Source organism: Thermobia domestica, chromosome 1 (assembly GCF_964235325.1).
Source record: "Thermobia domestica chromosome 1, izTheDome1.hap1.1, whole genome shotgun sequence".
Classification (NCBI taxonomy): Eukaryota; Metazoa; Arthropoda; class Insecta; order Zygentoma; family Lepismatidae; genus Thermobia; species Thermobia domestica.
Genome location: NC_137454.1, coordinates 107135373 through 107152466, shown reverse-complemented (window position 1 = coordinate 107152466; position 17094 = coordinate 107135373). Strand labels below are relative to the sequence as shown.

At 31.0% G+C, this 17094-nt stretch overlaps 1 protein-coding gene across 3 annotated transcripts in view; it reads left to right on the top strand.

Moving 5' to 3' along the window:
* The window catches only part of LOC145688058 (uncharacterized), a 418358-nt gene that overhangs the window by 324447 nt on the left and 76817 nt on the right, over window positions 1-17094 (top strand). The window contains exon 1 of one of the 3 annotated variants that reach the window (XM_081761767.1): window positions 808-1169. The exons of the other annotated variants lie outside the window; for them this stretch is intronic. Coding sequence (XP_081617893.1) covers window positions 1028-1169 — 142 coding nt within the window. The 5' untranslated portion in view covers window positions 808-1027. Of the gene's footprint in view, window positions 1-807; window positions 1170-17094 lie in introns of those variants that run through there. 3 annotated transcript variants of the gene reach the window in all.

Below are 17094 nucleotides of genomic sequence, written 5' to 3'. Positions count from 1 at the left end.
GACCACTCCACCTGCTTGTTTTGGTTCTCACACCACACCACTGGTCTGAGGAGTAGCACATAGCTCATAATGAAGGAAGTAATAGCTTCTTATGTACAGCATCACGTCTTTCGCTCTACGCGATTAGTTTACGTCTGCCGTATACCCTGTTTCGTTCACTTGCTCTTTCTCTCTCTCTCTCTCTCTCTCTCTCTCCTTCTTTTCACGCACACATTACACACACGCTGTCACTGTCACTTGGTAGCGGAACTGGCGCGAGTTAACGCACACTTAGCACACAGTCACAGAGTAGATATCGGGGAAACAACAAAAAGAAATTTAAAAGAAAAAATGCACCGGCAATCCGCACGAGTCATCAATGAATCTACCGCGCTCTTTGGTGACGTAGCACAAGAACCCCTCCCACAGAATTTCCTGAGATCCTACTGGTATAGCTTTAGTAAGTGGGCGGGTCTTTTGAAATGCAATTGGTTAGGAAAGAGCGTAAATTCCAAACTTTAAAACTTAGAAACACTTACGGTGGAGAGAAAGAGAAAGAAAATAAAATTAGCGTTTGAAAATAAAGTCTCTTCTCTTCACATGTCATAAGCAAAGTCGGCATGATTAAGCCGAGCGGGACCACAGGGGGGAGAAAAATACAATCCTATTGAAGTAAAATTCCATAGCGGAATAGAGGGAGCCATCTAGGATGGGGTGGGGTGGGGGTCAAAACTCAAGTACAAGTAAGAAGTGAAATATATGTCCTGCTGTGAAGAGACAGGGTCAGTTTTACTCTAAGCCTTGTTACAGGCAACGTCGTACGAATGACGTTCTTACATTCCCTTGTGACGCTTCCTTACCCGAACACACACTTCATCTCGTAGCGGTGGACAATTCTCATGTGCACCAATTGACACTTAGTGGACGATTATTACCACGCCTTTTGCGCTACATTATATTTATTAATTTATTCAATATTTATTATTTTTTTATAAAACGTATTCTATTTTGAAAAAATATATATACCTATATATTATGGGACATAAGAATGACCGGGTCTGAGATGGAATCGAAATTTGACGACATGAGTGTCATTCCAGTGTTGAAGTTTATAGTACCGTCTTGTTGTCGAACCAAGTTCTCTTCACGAAGATCTCACCGATTGTTTTTCAACAGAGAAACTATACACAGTAAGTACTCAAGATGTCTATTATTTATGCTGTTACATCCACATATATCTTAGTTTACTATGTTTTTATAGTGACACATCAAAAGTGAATATTATTACATTATAGGATCATGGTCAATATTTCTCTTCCATACATATAATATTGCTTCATATTTATCCTTTATCGACAATTTGATATTTTCTTTAAATATATTGTTTATATAAAGTTCTTTTTTAAAAAATAAGAAGATTCATATGGATTCTGACAAGTGTTTGTAAAGTTAATTCAAAAATAAAAGTGAAGCTTGGGATGAAATTTTGACCATGACTGTACAAAGGAAAGTTACGGAGGACGTGAGACATTTCAACGAAAGATACGTCCAGCGAATGACATTTGAATCAATACAGTAGTTCATCAGCATTTTTCTATGAAATTTGTTTATCGAATTCAACTGCTTTTATTTATTAGTGATAATGACATTTGTCACTTTTCTGTCTGTCTTCACTGGGAATCGAACACAGTCCTTTATTTTTTTATGAATAAACGATCGTTACATACTTTAAATAGACATTTTTTTGTAATTCAAGTATAAGTAATATGTTTATAACTTATTATTTCTCTCAATGTACAGACACTTAGATGTTATTTTTTAGTTTCTGCAATCTAAACTTACAGTTTGTAATTCTAATCCACATATGCCATGTGCATATTTGAATTAAGTTAAAAAGGTATTGAAGCATACTATCAAATCCGAACGTTTTTAAAACGTGTCATTTCAAATGTAGGCCTAATATCAATAGATTATACAAGGGGAAAAAATTAGCAAAACGGACATTATTGAAGAATTTTAACAATCCAGTTATAGAATGATCTGATTATGGGGTTGACTGTGTAATATATTAGCTGGAGAATATCCATGGTCTCACGTAACCTGTAGTTCAAATTAATATTCGAAAATTATTTTCCTCTGTTCCAAGAAACAAATGACAAACGTTAATAAAGCGAGGAAAATCTAGGCATTCACATCTTTTAAAAAATTCTAAAAGTAAAGTGTCTATTATTATTATTATTATTATTATTATTATTATTATTATTATTATTATTATTATTATTATTATTATTATTATTATTATGTCAACTGTACACTGATTCGATAATTTATTGCTTGTTTTCATAATAGTTTAAAATTTTATTGTAAAAAGTTATATCGAGAATTGCATATATGTTAAGAAAAGTATTAATAAACATTAGTCTATCTTCTGAAATAATACTGAAATAATATTAATAAAAAAAGTATTATTAAGAGCCAACACTATATGGTTAAGAATGAATAATGGTCCCTTTTTAATATGCAATTCATTTTTTTTAAATGTTATAATAATAAAGCTTCACACAAAAAGCTACTACCTTAAAAACAGGCATATTTGTCTTATCTATCATTATATTTAACGTATGTATCATATTATAACACAGTGGGGTACACAAAAGAGAATGATCAGAATTGAAGTGTTCTCTTCCCCTTCTTCTACATGATATTATTTAAATATGAAGACTATACAAACATTGCACGAGTCCTAAAACGATATAAGCTTTGGTGCTGTAAATTTCATCTTGATGAGATTCTGTGTTCTTCACTACTATGATACACAATTAATCCATTTTTTCGTGGGCTTCGCTTATTATTATTATTATTACAAGGAGAGCTACAGAACAAATTCGATCTTGACTAAATTTAGGATAGAGGTATCGTTGACTCTTTTTTAACTGAAATAAATATTACATGCCTTGTTTTTCATGTTAATAGGTTACAGATGTGAAGGCAGGAACGTTGTATTGTTTTGAAATGCATAAAATTATATATTAAGCTAATTAAAACTATTTGTAATGAATGAAAAAAGAATACAAGAATTACTTTTTGCTAAAGTTTCAACTGAGAAAAAATAATATCTCATTTGCTCTAAATTAACGTAATTAATCAAAATTAATTACCAATTTTTGTTTCTGCTTGAGTTATAACTGGGGATAAATAGGGGATTATAGAAAGTAAAAGAAAAGAAAAAAGAGCTTTAAAACCAACTGAAAAATTGCTGGTATTCATAATCCACAAAACTTGTTTCATTAAACCATGTGTCAAATATGTTAATATACTAATTAAAACTATCGATTTAAACTTACATGTAGCCTTACATTTCAACTACAATTAGAATCTTCCTTTATAGGTCTGTGCAAATAGAATGTATGTATTTTAGTCCAATAAATTTTGTTATTGAAATTTACCCTAATTGAGAATTAAGATTTCAGTTAAAAATTTCTTCATATCCGCGAAAGTATTTTTTCAATAAACCAATCAAACTAACCGAATTAATTTTGTCATTATTAACAAAAACTAAATACAGAAAATTTCATTTGCTTGAAACGTGCTTGAGTGGTAGAAGATAACCTTTTTCTTTCTCTTTTATTATAAATTTATAAATTCACGTAGCCCTCTATAGGCTATATAAGTGACCTATTAGTTAGATAGGCATTATTAAGAGACGAAATATCTTTGGTTGTTATATAGTTTTGATTGCAATGTATGGAGACAAATCTTTACTTCTATAAATCTTACAAATTTACTTTAATATAGTTCTTGTAATTAATTGTAAAGCATTTACACGTCATATAAATAATATTAAAATGTGTGTTACGATAATACGTACTGAAGAGCACGTACATAATTTTAGAATGCAACATTGTACGACGATTGTAACAGGAATAAATGTTACAAACTAGTTAGCCTTGGTACTATGAATGAAGACACATTACGCTCAAAGTTCATTGTTGCATTTATTTTATGTGCTCTTAGCTCGGCGATCATTAAAATGCATAGTAGGCAGCGTTCCGTATTGACAAGTCTAGACCTGTAAATCTCACTCGATCACGCAAGGTCGTAGAACGAAGAAGCATCTACTTTTGTTGTTTTCAAAATATCTTTTCTTTCTGTCTTCTTTCCCCTTTTGTGTGAAAAACATTGCAAATATTTTAAGATAAGTATCTCACCTTTACCAGCTTTACCTCTTCTGCTGTTAATAGTAAATACTCTCGCGAAGAGATAAGACTCAAATTCTTCTATCTTCCGCAAACACCACACCGCATATACACATACATACAGACAAAAAAGAAAGAAAGAAAAAGCATGCGAAAAGTGTCTTTTGTTTTTGCTCATCCATGCCGCTTCCTTCCTCCGGAGAACCAGTGAATGACTCATTCAGGGGGTATACGTCGAAGCTTGTCGTCACAGGCCCGCAACGACTCTCCTAGCACGTTGGAGAATGTGTCCCATCGAGCGACCACTTCTCGCCGGACGTCCTTTCGGTCTGATAGTTGTCATGCGGCCGAACACTTCATGTCATTTGCCGCACATTCCATGATTGTCACCTGTCCACCGATGTCTATTTTTAAATACATTTATTTATATATAAAGCTCGTACTTAGGTAGAATACACTGACTAAGCAAAGTCCTTAGGTAACCTTTTGTGAATAAAGTCCTGTTCGCGAATTTGTAAAATAAAGTCTACGTTTTCAGATTTGGTCCTGTTGATTTATTTATTTATTTATTTATTTTTTTTTTTTTGTTAATTTCGAATCTCCTTTCAGTACTAAGTTCAGTGAAATGTAAACCTATAGTTCAATATGAAATTCAAACACATATGCTTCTATTAGAAATATAATTCGTTCTCCCGCACCAAAGATACTGTATATTGTTCATAATATTCCAGCTGCAAGCAAAACGTCATTTTGCACAGTGAAAATATGAGCAACAGAAGAGCTTTCGAGAAATAAGTCGTACGCAGAATTTCATAAAGGTGTAATTTTTAGCACCAAAGCTTATATGGTTTTAGGATTCGAGCAATGTTTGTGCGGTCTTCAGTTTCAGGATGGTCGCCCACCGGATTCGAAATTGGAACCAACAATTACAAGTTTAGTGTGTTAAAAAAAAATCGCTTCATCCTCTCTCAGTAAAGTGATTCCACCAAAATTATGTCAAAATATGACCACATAATTAGACAGTTTGAGATTTAATTCTGTATAAAAGAAATTAATTGGCGCAAAAAGTTAATTTCTTTTCGTAAAAAAAGATACACTTATCAGAAATAATAACTGTTCTCAGAGAGGATACAATTCAGTTACTGCATATAGTTCTATGTAATGTTGTGTCACTGTTCTTATGGTTATTCACTACCCACTATAACGCTTGCAACTAGTAGAAATAGATTTCATTAATGGAAATATAAAAATTAAGCCGTACATATCTACAAAATGTTGATAAATATATTAATAGATAGTTTCAGGTAGTTTCTCACAAGCCATAAGTCTTAGAATACAGTTTAAGTCCTTGAAAACAGCTATTAATTCTTCTAGTAGCATGTTACGAGAGTTTTTTAAAACTATTTTCAAAATTGTCAAATTGTTCATTTTATTATTGCATTTACAAAGTTTAATAACAAAGGGTGAGGAGCGTTAAACATGTAAAAACATGGTCAGGTTCATAAATACTAAATAATATTTTTCTTATATTCCTAATAAATCGATATTCCACTATTTTAAAGTAAGTTTGTTTTCTTACAAATCGCATATAGTGTTATCCACAGGACGAGAAATTTATCATCTCGTTCGAAAACGAGACGAGAATCGAGACGATAAGTACATTTTTAAATTCGAGACGGGACGAGACGAGAGGGTCCAGAACGTTTCGGTGTATGGACGTTCCGGTCTGACAGCATTTGGCTGTAAAGGATGTTTCAGTGTATAAATATTTGTTGAGGTATTCATGAAATTTGATGGAAACCAGTTTGCGGGTACGAGAAAGCGATTTACCTAGGTTTCATCTTTGGAAAAAAGTTCTATACAAATGTCTCTGGATTATTGTTATTACTATTATTATTATTATTATTATTATTATTATTATTATTATTATTATTATTTTATTATTATTATTTTGGATCATTATATCTTAAAAAGACTCTGAAATTCTCATGATATATGAATTTTCTAATTACGTTTTAAAGCAAATAACACGAAAAGAGGAATAACGGTACTAATAGGAAAGGGAGATTAATTATATATGCTCGGTAATGATTAGTAATAAAATGAAGGAAAAGAGAGAGAATTAGTTCACACACATTATCCGTACCTTAGTTCACTAAGAATGAGTGTCACAAAGTCTAGTTTTTTAAGACAAGAAAAAAATCAAAATGTGAACTTTTTAGAGGACAACCCCATTTATACATTTGCAACACTTATAAAACGAGCACTGTGAGAGTTAGGTACATTAATAGACTATTCTGTACTTAGTAATATAGTGTAATTTAGAAAGAAAAACGCCAAAAATGGGCATTCGTCTTACTGAACTAAGGTGCGAACATATAAAATAAAATTTCAAAAATAAGAAAAATAAAAATAAAAACTTGAATTTTCTGATCTGGCACACTTGAAGTGCCACAGTGAAGTTACTGTATCATAGTCTAAACTGTTAAACATTGTTATTGAGGCAATCATAAACTGATAATACAATGCGTTCATGAGAATATTTTCGATTTGCGACAGAATTATCAGTCTGTAGAAAATGATGAAGAATAATACTCAAATTTGATTCAAAATACTAATTTAATTTGCAAAAGTGTTCATACATAACATACAATTTGTATGTCTTTAATAAGTGCATGTACATATACAGCAAAATATAAAACAAATCTTGTTTGTCATTTGACACTTTCACTAATATAGGGCCTATATTATACACACGTATACCCGTATTAAATTTATAAGAAAATTTCCACCTTCTATTGGTAGTAACATAAAGATGCCATTAATTATGTGTTTCTAGTTGATATTCGCGAAATGAGCAAAAAGGAGAATTACCCAGAATACGTATGATAGAATTTAAGTTTATTTTATTTATAAATTTATCTTTTATTTTTTCATGAATTTATTTCTTCCTAATGAATAATTTTGGTGTAAAGATTGAAATTTTTACACAGAAACGCCCTACACGTAAAAGTCCTACATCGAAATAGCCGTATCCCAAGACGAGATATTTTTCGAGTCTCGTAGGTAACATTACTTAACCCAAGTCTTAGATTTCAAACATTGTTTTAGTCTTACATGATTGATAGTATAAAAACTATAAATTGATAAATTACGGACATAATGAAGACTATTTATTATCGCTTAGAGTTCAGTTGATATGATTTTGCGTCTCTTTGAGCAGCGAGGCTGTATGAGATGTGCATCTACAGCTTAACGTGGAATCTGAACCACATGGGCTCCCGTCGGGAATCGAACCTGGGTCTCCCATGCCAAAGACGCGTACGCTAACCGCTTAGCCACGAAGGAGCTCTCATCATCGTTTAGAGATACCAACTTCTTATAGAATGTATTCCAATAATAAATATGATTTTAAAGTTGTCATGTCACATCCTTCGTGGACCTTTTGTGACGCGAAAGGATTCTTGATAATTTCTACATGAAATTATGAAAAAATAAACAGAGCATACATTTAGTACAGTAGGCCAGAATAATACAGAGGATGAGTTATTTTTAATTAAGATTTTACTTCTTAAATTTTATAAATTTAATTTGAATTTAAATCTACCAGGTTCTCTATTTATTATTATTCAAGAAAGCTCACTGTTTAACAACAAGTTTAATTTTTCCACATAATCTCAACAAGGCTAAATGAAGAAATTATTTACGTCTGTTGTGACACGTTGCTTTGCTTAAAACCAGTCATGCACTAAAAATGACTACCAGTGATGATAATGTATTAAAATATTCGCGATAATTATTAATGTGTTAAAAGATGCAGTTCACTGTGGTATTATTAATGCATTCCGGTGTTATGCAGTAGAGAGATGCTTCATTTGATTAATAAATATTGTTTCGTATTTCACGGCGATACCTTTTAATGTATCATTTCAGATTTTGCTTACAGGGGGTGGGATCAAAATGCTCCACCGATACACGAGTTTCCCGTTTTATTTATTAATATGTTACTATCAAATTGATTAAATAGTATGTAATTATCAAAACTCAAGAGGGGAATTTACCCCTACCCTTCCCAAATGACACCCCTATAGACTATCCTTTCTTATTTTTCTGAAATTAACTGTATCGCTAGCTAAACTAAATAACACGATTGTACCAAACGAATGTGTCGGTGCGTCTTGTGAAGGGCATGAGGTTCAAATCTTAATTTGAATTTTATGAAAACTCATGGGTATACCGGAAAAGACAGAATAACGAAATGTTATCTTCTTTCAAAACATTTAAATTCGTGTAATACTAGACATTTTGTGAATACTAATGCGAAATTATTTTATATTGTGTCCTAACCGTGTTTTTTTTTTTTTTTTTTTAAATATAGCCTTCAATTAAATAATTGTAAAATTTCATATTTTAGTTTTCTACAGTTTAATAACTAATTTCTCAAAATAATGAAAAGCCCATTCTTCGCACAGGGAGAATAGGTTTGTGGGAAAAAACTTGAACCCCCTTTCCCTCCCCCCTTCGCATACTCATTTCATTGAAAGTGCAATGATAAAAAACCATCAGATATTATATTTTTGGTGTAAAATTTTTAAACTCCCGTTAGGATAGTCCCTTCTTGAAATGGGTACTATGTTCTAAAATTCATTTCAAACAGATTAGCCGTTTTCCCGTAATGCGATCACGATCAACATATCACGTCGATTTCAATGTGTTGAAAAAATTATACAAATGGCCTCTTTCCCCTTTTCAAACCAAAATTTTCTAAATTATGGGATACATGTCAGCTTATTTTCAATAAGTAATTTATTTTATAGATGGTATCGAGACGACATTTAATACAGTCTCGGTTGACAAATAAGCAGTCTCAATCTCGATTTTATCTTGAGTCGAAAATCATCGTTATCGATCTCAGTCTCGATCTCGTCTCGATAGTCTCGAAATAAATTGTGTAAAACTGAAAGTGTATAAGTAAGACACTACAGCAATGCGTTTTCTCTATCTGTATTTTTTAGTTCATTCTTGACTACAAATCTAGGTTTGTTTGTAGGCCGAAATATTCCTTCATAACTAAGTAGCTAACAGTTCTTATTTTTTGTGCATATGTTCGCGGATTCAATCCCCTTTGGGTATATCAAGTATCAGATGAAAGCCGAATAATGATTCAGATCTAACTTTAAGCAATAGATTTTGTGTAATTTGTCCACGGTATGGAAAATGGATAGTAAACTCTAATCAGTAAACTCCAGAACTTTACATTACTTTATGGTCTATTGGCTAGCACACTCACCTTTGGTATACGAGGTCTCGGGTTCGGTTCCCGGTGAGAAAGCATCGAAAAACGCATTACGGGAGTTCTGATTCTATCTTGTACTGTAGGTTCAAGTCCCTTATAGTCTCCGTTTGAAATGGACGCTAAATTCCAATTCAACCGACCAACGAATTTACATCATTTGACATCCTGGTAGTTCTAGCCTATTCTTTAGCTTTTTTTTTTTTTTTTTTTTTTTACTTTTCGTGATTTTGCCCTATTCTCTTCTGGAATTTCTGCTCCCACTTTCTTCCAATCTTAAAATTTTATCCTGTTTCCAAATGAGTTGGTAGCATTATTATGTGCATGACTAATTGCAGTAAAACCAGAATTTTTAAAACATATCTGTTCCAGGAAAATTCCTAAGCTGTGAGAAAAAAATATTGTTGAGAAGTTGAAACTTTACATGTTTTCCTTTTAAAAAAGTAAGTTTCCGAATATTTAGATAATATGGTCTTTGAATTATTTTGGTCAACTGAAAATAGAATAAAACATATTGAATCCCAAGTCAAAATTATCTGCTGTTTAAAACATTTTCGATATACCTAGGTGCCAAGTGTCAGTGGTGGCATTCGTCCCCTTTTCTTCCGTATATACGCCCATGACTACCACCATCCAACGGCAATCATTCCACTGCCTTATATGTAAAATAACATGCAACGAATTTTGAGTTTAAAAAAATATAATTTCAATAATTTCTGTTAATATTCGAGGACGAGACCGAGACCTTCCAGATGCGTCTCGGCTAAATCTTGATGGTTGAGTCTTGCTGCCATGCCGAGATGCAAAGTAATGTAAAATTATTAATTTCGAAAAGTCACTGCAATGTTATATTTAATATTTCGTTCATTTTTCGTTTGATATTCACAATATTTCAGCAAAAAAAAAAAAAAAAAAAATGATTTTTCATATCACCGTAAAAATTTCAACGTAGAAAATACTTATTAAAACATTATAGAAAAACTAAATTAATATAAATAATAAAACAATAATATAAATAATATAAATAATATAAATATATAAATAATATAAAAATAATATAAATAATAATATAAATTAAGGAAATAAATAATAAAGAAAACACTAAAATAGAATGTTTTGGTGGAACATTTTATTTTGTCGTTTTCTTAATTGATTAAAGATTTCTATTTCTGAAGAAGTCTGAGGAAGTATTTTCCGATAGGTTCAGTGCAGGCTTGGATAAGTTACTACACAAATATGGCCAAAATTCGTGATCAAAGTATATTCAGTATTTTTCTTAATTTCAGGAATTTTTTTTAAAAAAGCAATGTTTGAACAGATATTTTGATCATATTTTAACTCATATTTTATCGGGGCCAACTTGGAGGAAGCTTTACTTCTTTTTGGATAAATAACAATTTAAAATCTGTGTAACATTTAATTTTTGTTAAATATGTTAACTATAAAGGGTGTCGCTGGGAAGAGTTATTAAGAGTTTTTTTTTTCTTTTGTCGTACTATGATAATTTTATTCTTGATCAGCAATAGTACCAATAATAGCTCCTCGAATTCCTTGTTATATAAATCATTTTAAGATAAATAATATAATCTTATTGTAATAAAAAGAAGTTAAGCCAAGAAATTACAGTTGTAAATATCTCAAGTTATTTATATTGCATATTTATATTTTCTAAAAATGAAAATATTTGCGTTTTTTGTTTGAAAATTTCAAGAAATGCAACTCTCTGACTGTTTGATGTCTGTGGATCTATAGGAGAGGGCAAATTAATGCAATATCGAACTAATTATGTAACACAAATAAACATTTATCTTTTCTGATGATACTTTTCACTAGTCCTGAACAAAGATTAATTATTTCTGACACGAAAATCAAAGACGTTGCAAAATTTTATGCCAAACCAAACAATCTCAAATGTTGCGGTAAAGGATAACTCGTGTGCAGTGGTTCAAGTAGTATGATGACAGCACAGCAACTACAAATGCTGTTCTGTGTGTGAAATTTTGCACAACTAAATGATAACTAACGGTTATAAAATAAGCAGAAAGCATCAATCTTAATTTTTTTAAAAAAAATAATTAGGCCTCCGTGTTGATTGGAGTGCAGAGGCAGTTTCTTCCTAGCGTACTTTTTCCAGCGCAACGGGAAGTCCAGAGCTCGCAGACAGTTGGAACACACCATCACGTCGCCATTTTGAATCAAACAGGTGATGACTGAAATATAACTGAAATTTGTTGGCTATCAAGCGTTGGGCGAGCAAGATGGGAAGGGAAGGTATCCATCATACGATTTTTTTTCTTAAGTTTAGTATGCTTGTTTATTCGTTATTCTTTCAAGAATGATCAGAATGAGTAGCTATATTTTGCGTGCTAGTGTGGAACACTAATTTTCCTCGATATATTGTTATATCATGAAGCATATAGAATATTCCCCTTCGCTTTAAATTCTGTGTAAGTTGTATTAGTAATTACAAATGTCTCAAAATGATGTGAAAATCAGGGAAACTGTCACACACTTTTTGCTTTGTCTAACAAATGCTTCACATTGCAACTTTTTTTTTTCATTGGATAATTCAAATGATGATATGCCCACTTTTATCCTCCACCTTTTCCTTAATGCTTCTATTTATCTATTTCCTAAATTATACGAGTATATTACAATTTGATTATGATATTGTTCAATGGATATATATAAAATTCGACCATTGCTCTAGTACAGAAAGTTTAGTTTTTAATCGTAGCTAACACCTTTCTTCTTAATTAATAATAACTGTTATTATTTATATTTTCATTTAATATTTGTAAATCCTGTATAGTTTAAATACTAATTTATCTGCATGGTGCAAATAAATGAAGTAAATGTCCTAGGGAGTTGGTCCATGCTTTGCTATCGTTTTTCCGTAGTTTTTTTTTTTAATACAATGAAGCTTTCTTGACGTAAAACAATTGAGTGGGAATTTGACAAGTTAATTATTAACGTTGGCTCTATCGCCTAAAAAGACAACAGGTTTTAGCGCTGAATCCATAAAAGAAAATATTTTACTACCATCGCTATAGAGATGTATATTCATCAATAAGTTGCATCATGTTAAAGGTGTGAACAGAAAAACACACATACTCATCGGTAAAAGTCATCGATTAAAATTAATTAACACATAATATCCTGTTTCCGGGTATCATTGACTTGTTCATTCGCCAAGTTTAAAACGTTTGGCACGATTCCAAATTGCTGTTATGAACTACTTGTGGGTAGAAACCCACCTATTTTCACGGACTATATATATATAAATTAAATCATTGTATTATATAAATAGGATAATTACTTGTTACTAATTACAAAATTATATGTAATAGTTATTACTCTACGGTTTTTAAAATTCTAATTAATCATAAATTCACGTTTTAGTGTTTATTGATTATGACAAACCAATTTGTTGCAAGAAATTAACTGTTTTTGGATACAAGTAGTTTGCGAGATGTTATACCGCAGGAGTGATATTTTGTTAGTAATTTGCACGGATGATATTCCAAGAGTAATTCGCAGGAATGATTTATCCAACTATAGACTTAGATTTTCTACATCTCGAAACTATAAAGTCTGTATCTATAAAGTCTCTAAACTGGGTCTGTATCTTCACCAAGAATGAAATCTACATATGATTGCGCGCGAACTGTTAGCCTACACGGTATAAATATACTACACTTAATGTTGCTTTCGAGACGATCAACTTCTCGCCTCTCTCAAATCTTCACGACGAGAAGTAAGTTTCTTTTTTAGTTCGAGAGGAGGCGAGAGACAAATAATATATTTTATTTTTAATAAAATCTGCAAAATGTAGTTAAAACCTTATGAACAGAATTGCGGGGAAGATAAGTAAACACCAAATTCCTCTTTTCTCTGTGATTTTACAGTTTATGATTTTGTTATTATCTATTTTTAATTGTTAATATTATTCACATTCACTGGCGTTATTTGCGTTATTTTATTGATACCTGAACAGAAGCTAATATACAATATTTACATTTTTATTTTTGATTCACCAGGAATCAAACTCAATTCTAAGGAAGGCCAATCACCCTGGCCAGCAGACTGTGTTATGTATAAAAGAAGTATAGATTATAGAAGTATAGAAGTTTCTGTTGATTTCTCGAAAACTGCGCATAAGATTTATTCATAAGCGTATCTTTTTTTTTTTTTTTTTAGTTCGATTAGCTTTATCAACCGATACTTATGCCTCATCTTTGGACTTTATACACAAATACTAGTGTGATATAATATTACAGAAAAATACAGAATTTCATACATTACGAAAAAAAGAAAAGAATAAGAAAAATCAGAAATGTGTAAACCTTATATTACTTGCATAAAGCGAGTAAGTAGTAGTTTTCAAGCACCATATAGTTTCCTATATGATATTTCTGTAAGGTACCAGCAATGATACGGTTAGGATTTCAAACTGAAATTATTATTTTTCATTTTCATATTTCTATAGTTTAATGTGGAAATATGTTAATGTCATGGTTAGTTTAACCAATATTGAGATAGTATACAAGATGAATTCTTTTTTATTAATAAATAAATAGAATTAAAATAATCCTATCAGAAAAGCTGGTAATGATATAGAAATTTGAATGTCCTAACAGTCTGATGTCAAAAAGTCGTGTACGAATTTCTGGATTGTACGAACACTATACGTAGAAAAATTTAGGCCCCTATTAGTTTATTGAATTGAATCTTGTATATCCAATATAGTTTTGAATTTTTTCTTCTCATCTCGAAAACGAGACGAGAAATGCATTTTCAAATTTAGACAAGTCGAGAAACATGACAAATCTCTCGACCCGTTTTCGGAACAATACGAAAAATTTGTCGAGTCATGTGAGCAACATAAGTTTACCCAAGTATTATACAGTGAAACCTCTGAATAACGGACACCGATGGGACATGATTATTTGTCTGTAAATGAGAAGTGTGTGTGAAAGGATGATATTCTCCTGCAATAATATATAATATATACAGCATATATTTGCCAGGGTATATATATATATATATATATATATATATATATATATATATATATATATATATATATAATGGAGATGTCCGAGATAAGCTATAAATGGATGAGATGGTTGTACGAAGACGATAAAGAGCATTTATGAACGTTTACAGATACGTAAGTCATTACAAAATGTACTCCAATAATATATACATGCCTTATATGTTGTTATATCACACCTTTCGTGGAGACTTTTCGTGACTTCGTAGATGAAATTAGGTTAAAAAATTAGGGCATAGATTTTGAACATAAATTTCAGAACGAGACTATGTGAGAAAAGCTTGTTCCAGACGAGGAGTTCTTCAAGAATCGAGACGAGTCTCGTCTTGTTTCGTCTCGTGGGCAAAACTAATTCTAGACTGTTTTTTTTTCTAAGTGTATTTAAATAAGTAGTCAAGACGGTGTAGAAAAATAAATGAAATGAAACATTTTGCTTAATGTCCCATAATTATGTACAGAAAGGTATGCAAGTAAATCTACATTTAAAATTTTCAAAATGAGAATCCGGGAGAAAATGCAAACACCCACAATAATCACATGAATACAATTTTATCTACAATATATTCACATGACATGGCATTGAACGCTGGACATCTCGCCGCAGAATTAAGCGCTTTATCTCTGAACCACCATGCCATAAATAAAGACGACGGGAGGCAAAGAATTCTATTGATCGGTAAACTTTATATTAGTATTCCTCGTAAAGTTTGTATCTATAAGATCTACACTTCCCGTTTGGTCTAGTGGCTAGTTAGTTTGTGTGCATTTGGTGCACATGATCCCGGATTCAATTTCCGGTAGAGGAGCACAAAAAATATAATTTCACATCCATTCATTTATTTTCATTAATCATACATCTCCTTTAGCGTAAACAGCACATGCATGGGACGTTAAACAAAAAATTCATTTCAGTTATTTTTCATTCTTCATTAATTAGATTCGTCACAACACTGTTTTGTACTATTTTGTGGCGTACAGTGGGTTGGTAAACTCAAGTACTACTAAATCTGAGAAATAATAGTGGTAGGCTTATGTGCGTATACGATGGATAAAAACGCCATTTTTCAATATTGTAACTTTTTCCCATATAAATCAACAGAAGTAAGATCATAGGTGATATAAGAGTAGACAGTTATTATAGATTGTTCTAATCTGAACAAATTTAATGCGTCTTCAGAAATTACCGAAAGGTGTTAATGTTTTGTAATCCTAACGTCTCTGAAAAATACTTAAATTTCTTGAAAATATATTTTTTTTAAAAAAACGTTTCAATTTACAACTATCTAGTTTAAATTTAATTCTTATCAATATTATTTTCCGCTTGCAGCTTTTTTTCTTTTTCAGTCTTCTTTTTAAAAAATGGAAAAAGAAATAAAATTATAAGATTAATTTATTAAAAGTTTTCTACTAACTCATCTTGCTTAGAGATATGCGATTGAGCAATAACATTAGTGTCTTAATTTTCTGTAAAAACTTTACAAATGCTGATCACAAATTAATATTCTTTGTTAGACTTTAGAAGATGGCACTATCTAAAAATAAATAAATAAAACGAAAGGCAGAACTTTGAAATTATTCCATAGATTTAAACATCATTTACAATTATTTAGTTTTTCTATAGAAAGCTAGGCTTAATTGGTATCTTTCTCAATGGCGATTCTCCACATTTGAAATATTTCAAGTTTTCGTTTTATTGCTCCAGAACCACCAACTTTTGTGAAGACTGTTTTTCGTCTAAAATTGTGTTTTCCATCAACTAATTATTTAGAACTTTAGGGCATATAAATTTAGGAATCTTGCAGTTACAAAGTACATATTTAGAAAATTAGTAATCTTAACTGTTGTATAGACACTAAATACTACCGATACCGAAATTTTAAATTTGAATCGTAATACTCAACAGGACAAAACATTGTTTTCATTCATGCGAAAGTAACATAAAGAGTTGATATCAATGTTTTATTTTTAAAGCGATAATTGTTCTTAGAAACTAATACATTATTTACTTCTAATCTCACTTTGTTTCCGTTTTGAGATGTATCCTTGTAGACATTTCTGAAGTAAATTTACTTATTATTATTATTATTATTATTATTATTATTATTATTATTATTATTATTATTATTATTATTATTATTATTATTATTATTATTATTTGAATTGTTTATGGTATTTGTATGGTTTATAAGCGTTTTACAATAGATCTGGTCTGTTAAAATAGTACACTTACCAGTTAGTTGGAGATAAATACGTATTCTGTATGTATTCAGTACGTAAAGCTAGCGTGCGTCATGGGCGGCTTTAGGATTTTAATTTTGGGTACGCCTGCTCCCTCGCTTATGGATACATATACACATTTGATTGATTAACGACAGTAAGAAATTACTTTTACAGTAGTGTTTGATGCTATTTATTACATAATTATCTAACATTAATATAAATAGTGGAAAATATATTTACTCTTTATTGTATCTTTTAGCGTTTATTTATTTTTCAAAATTTTTAGGTAGGCCCGTGCCTACCCGACAAAACCGCAACTGGTGTGCGTATGTTTTGCTTAAATTTTCATT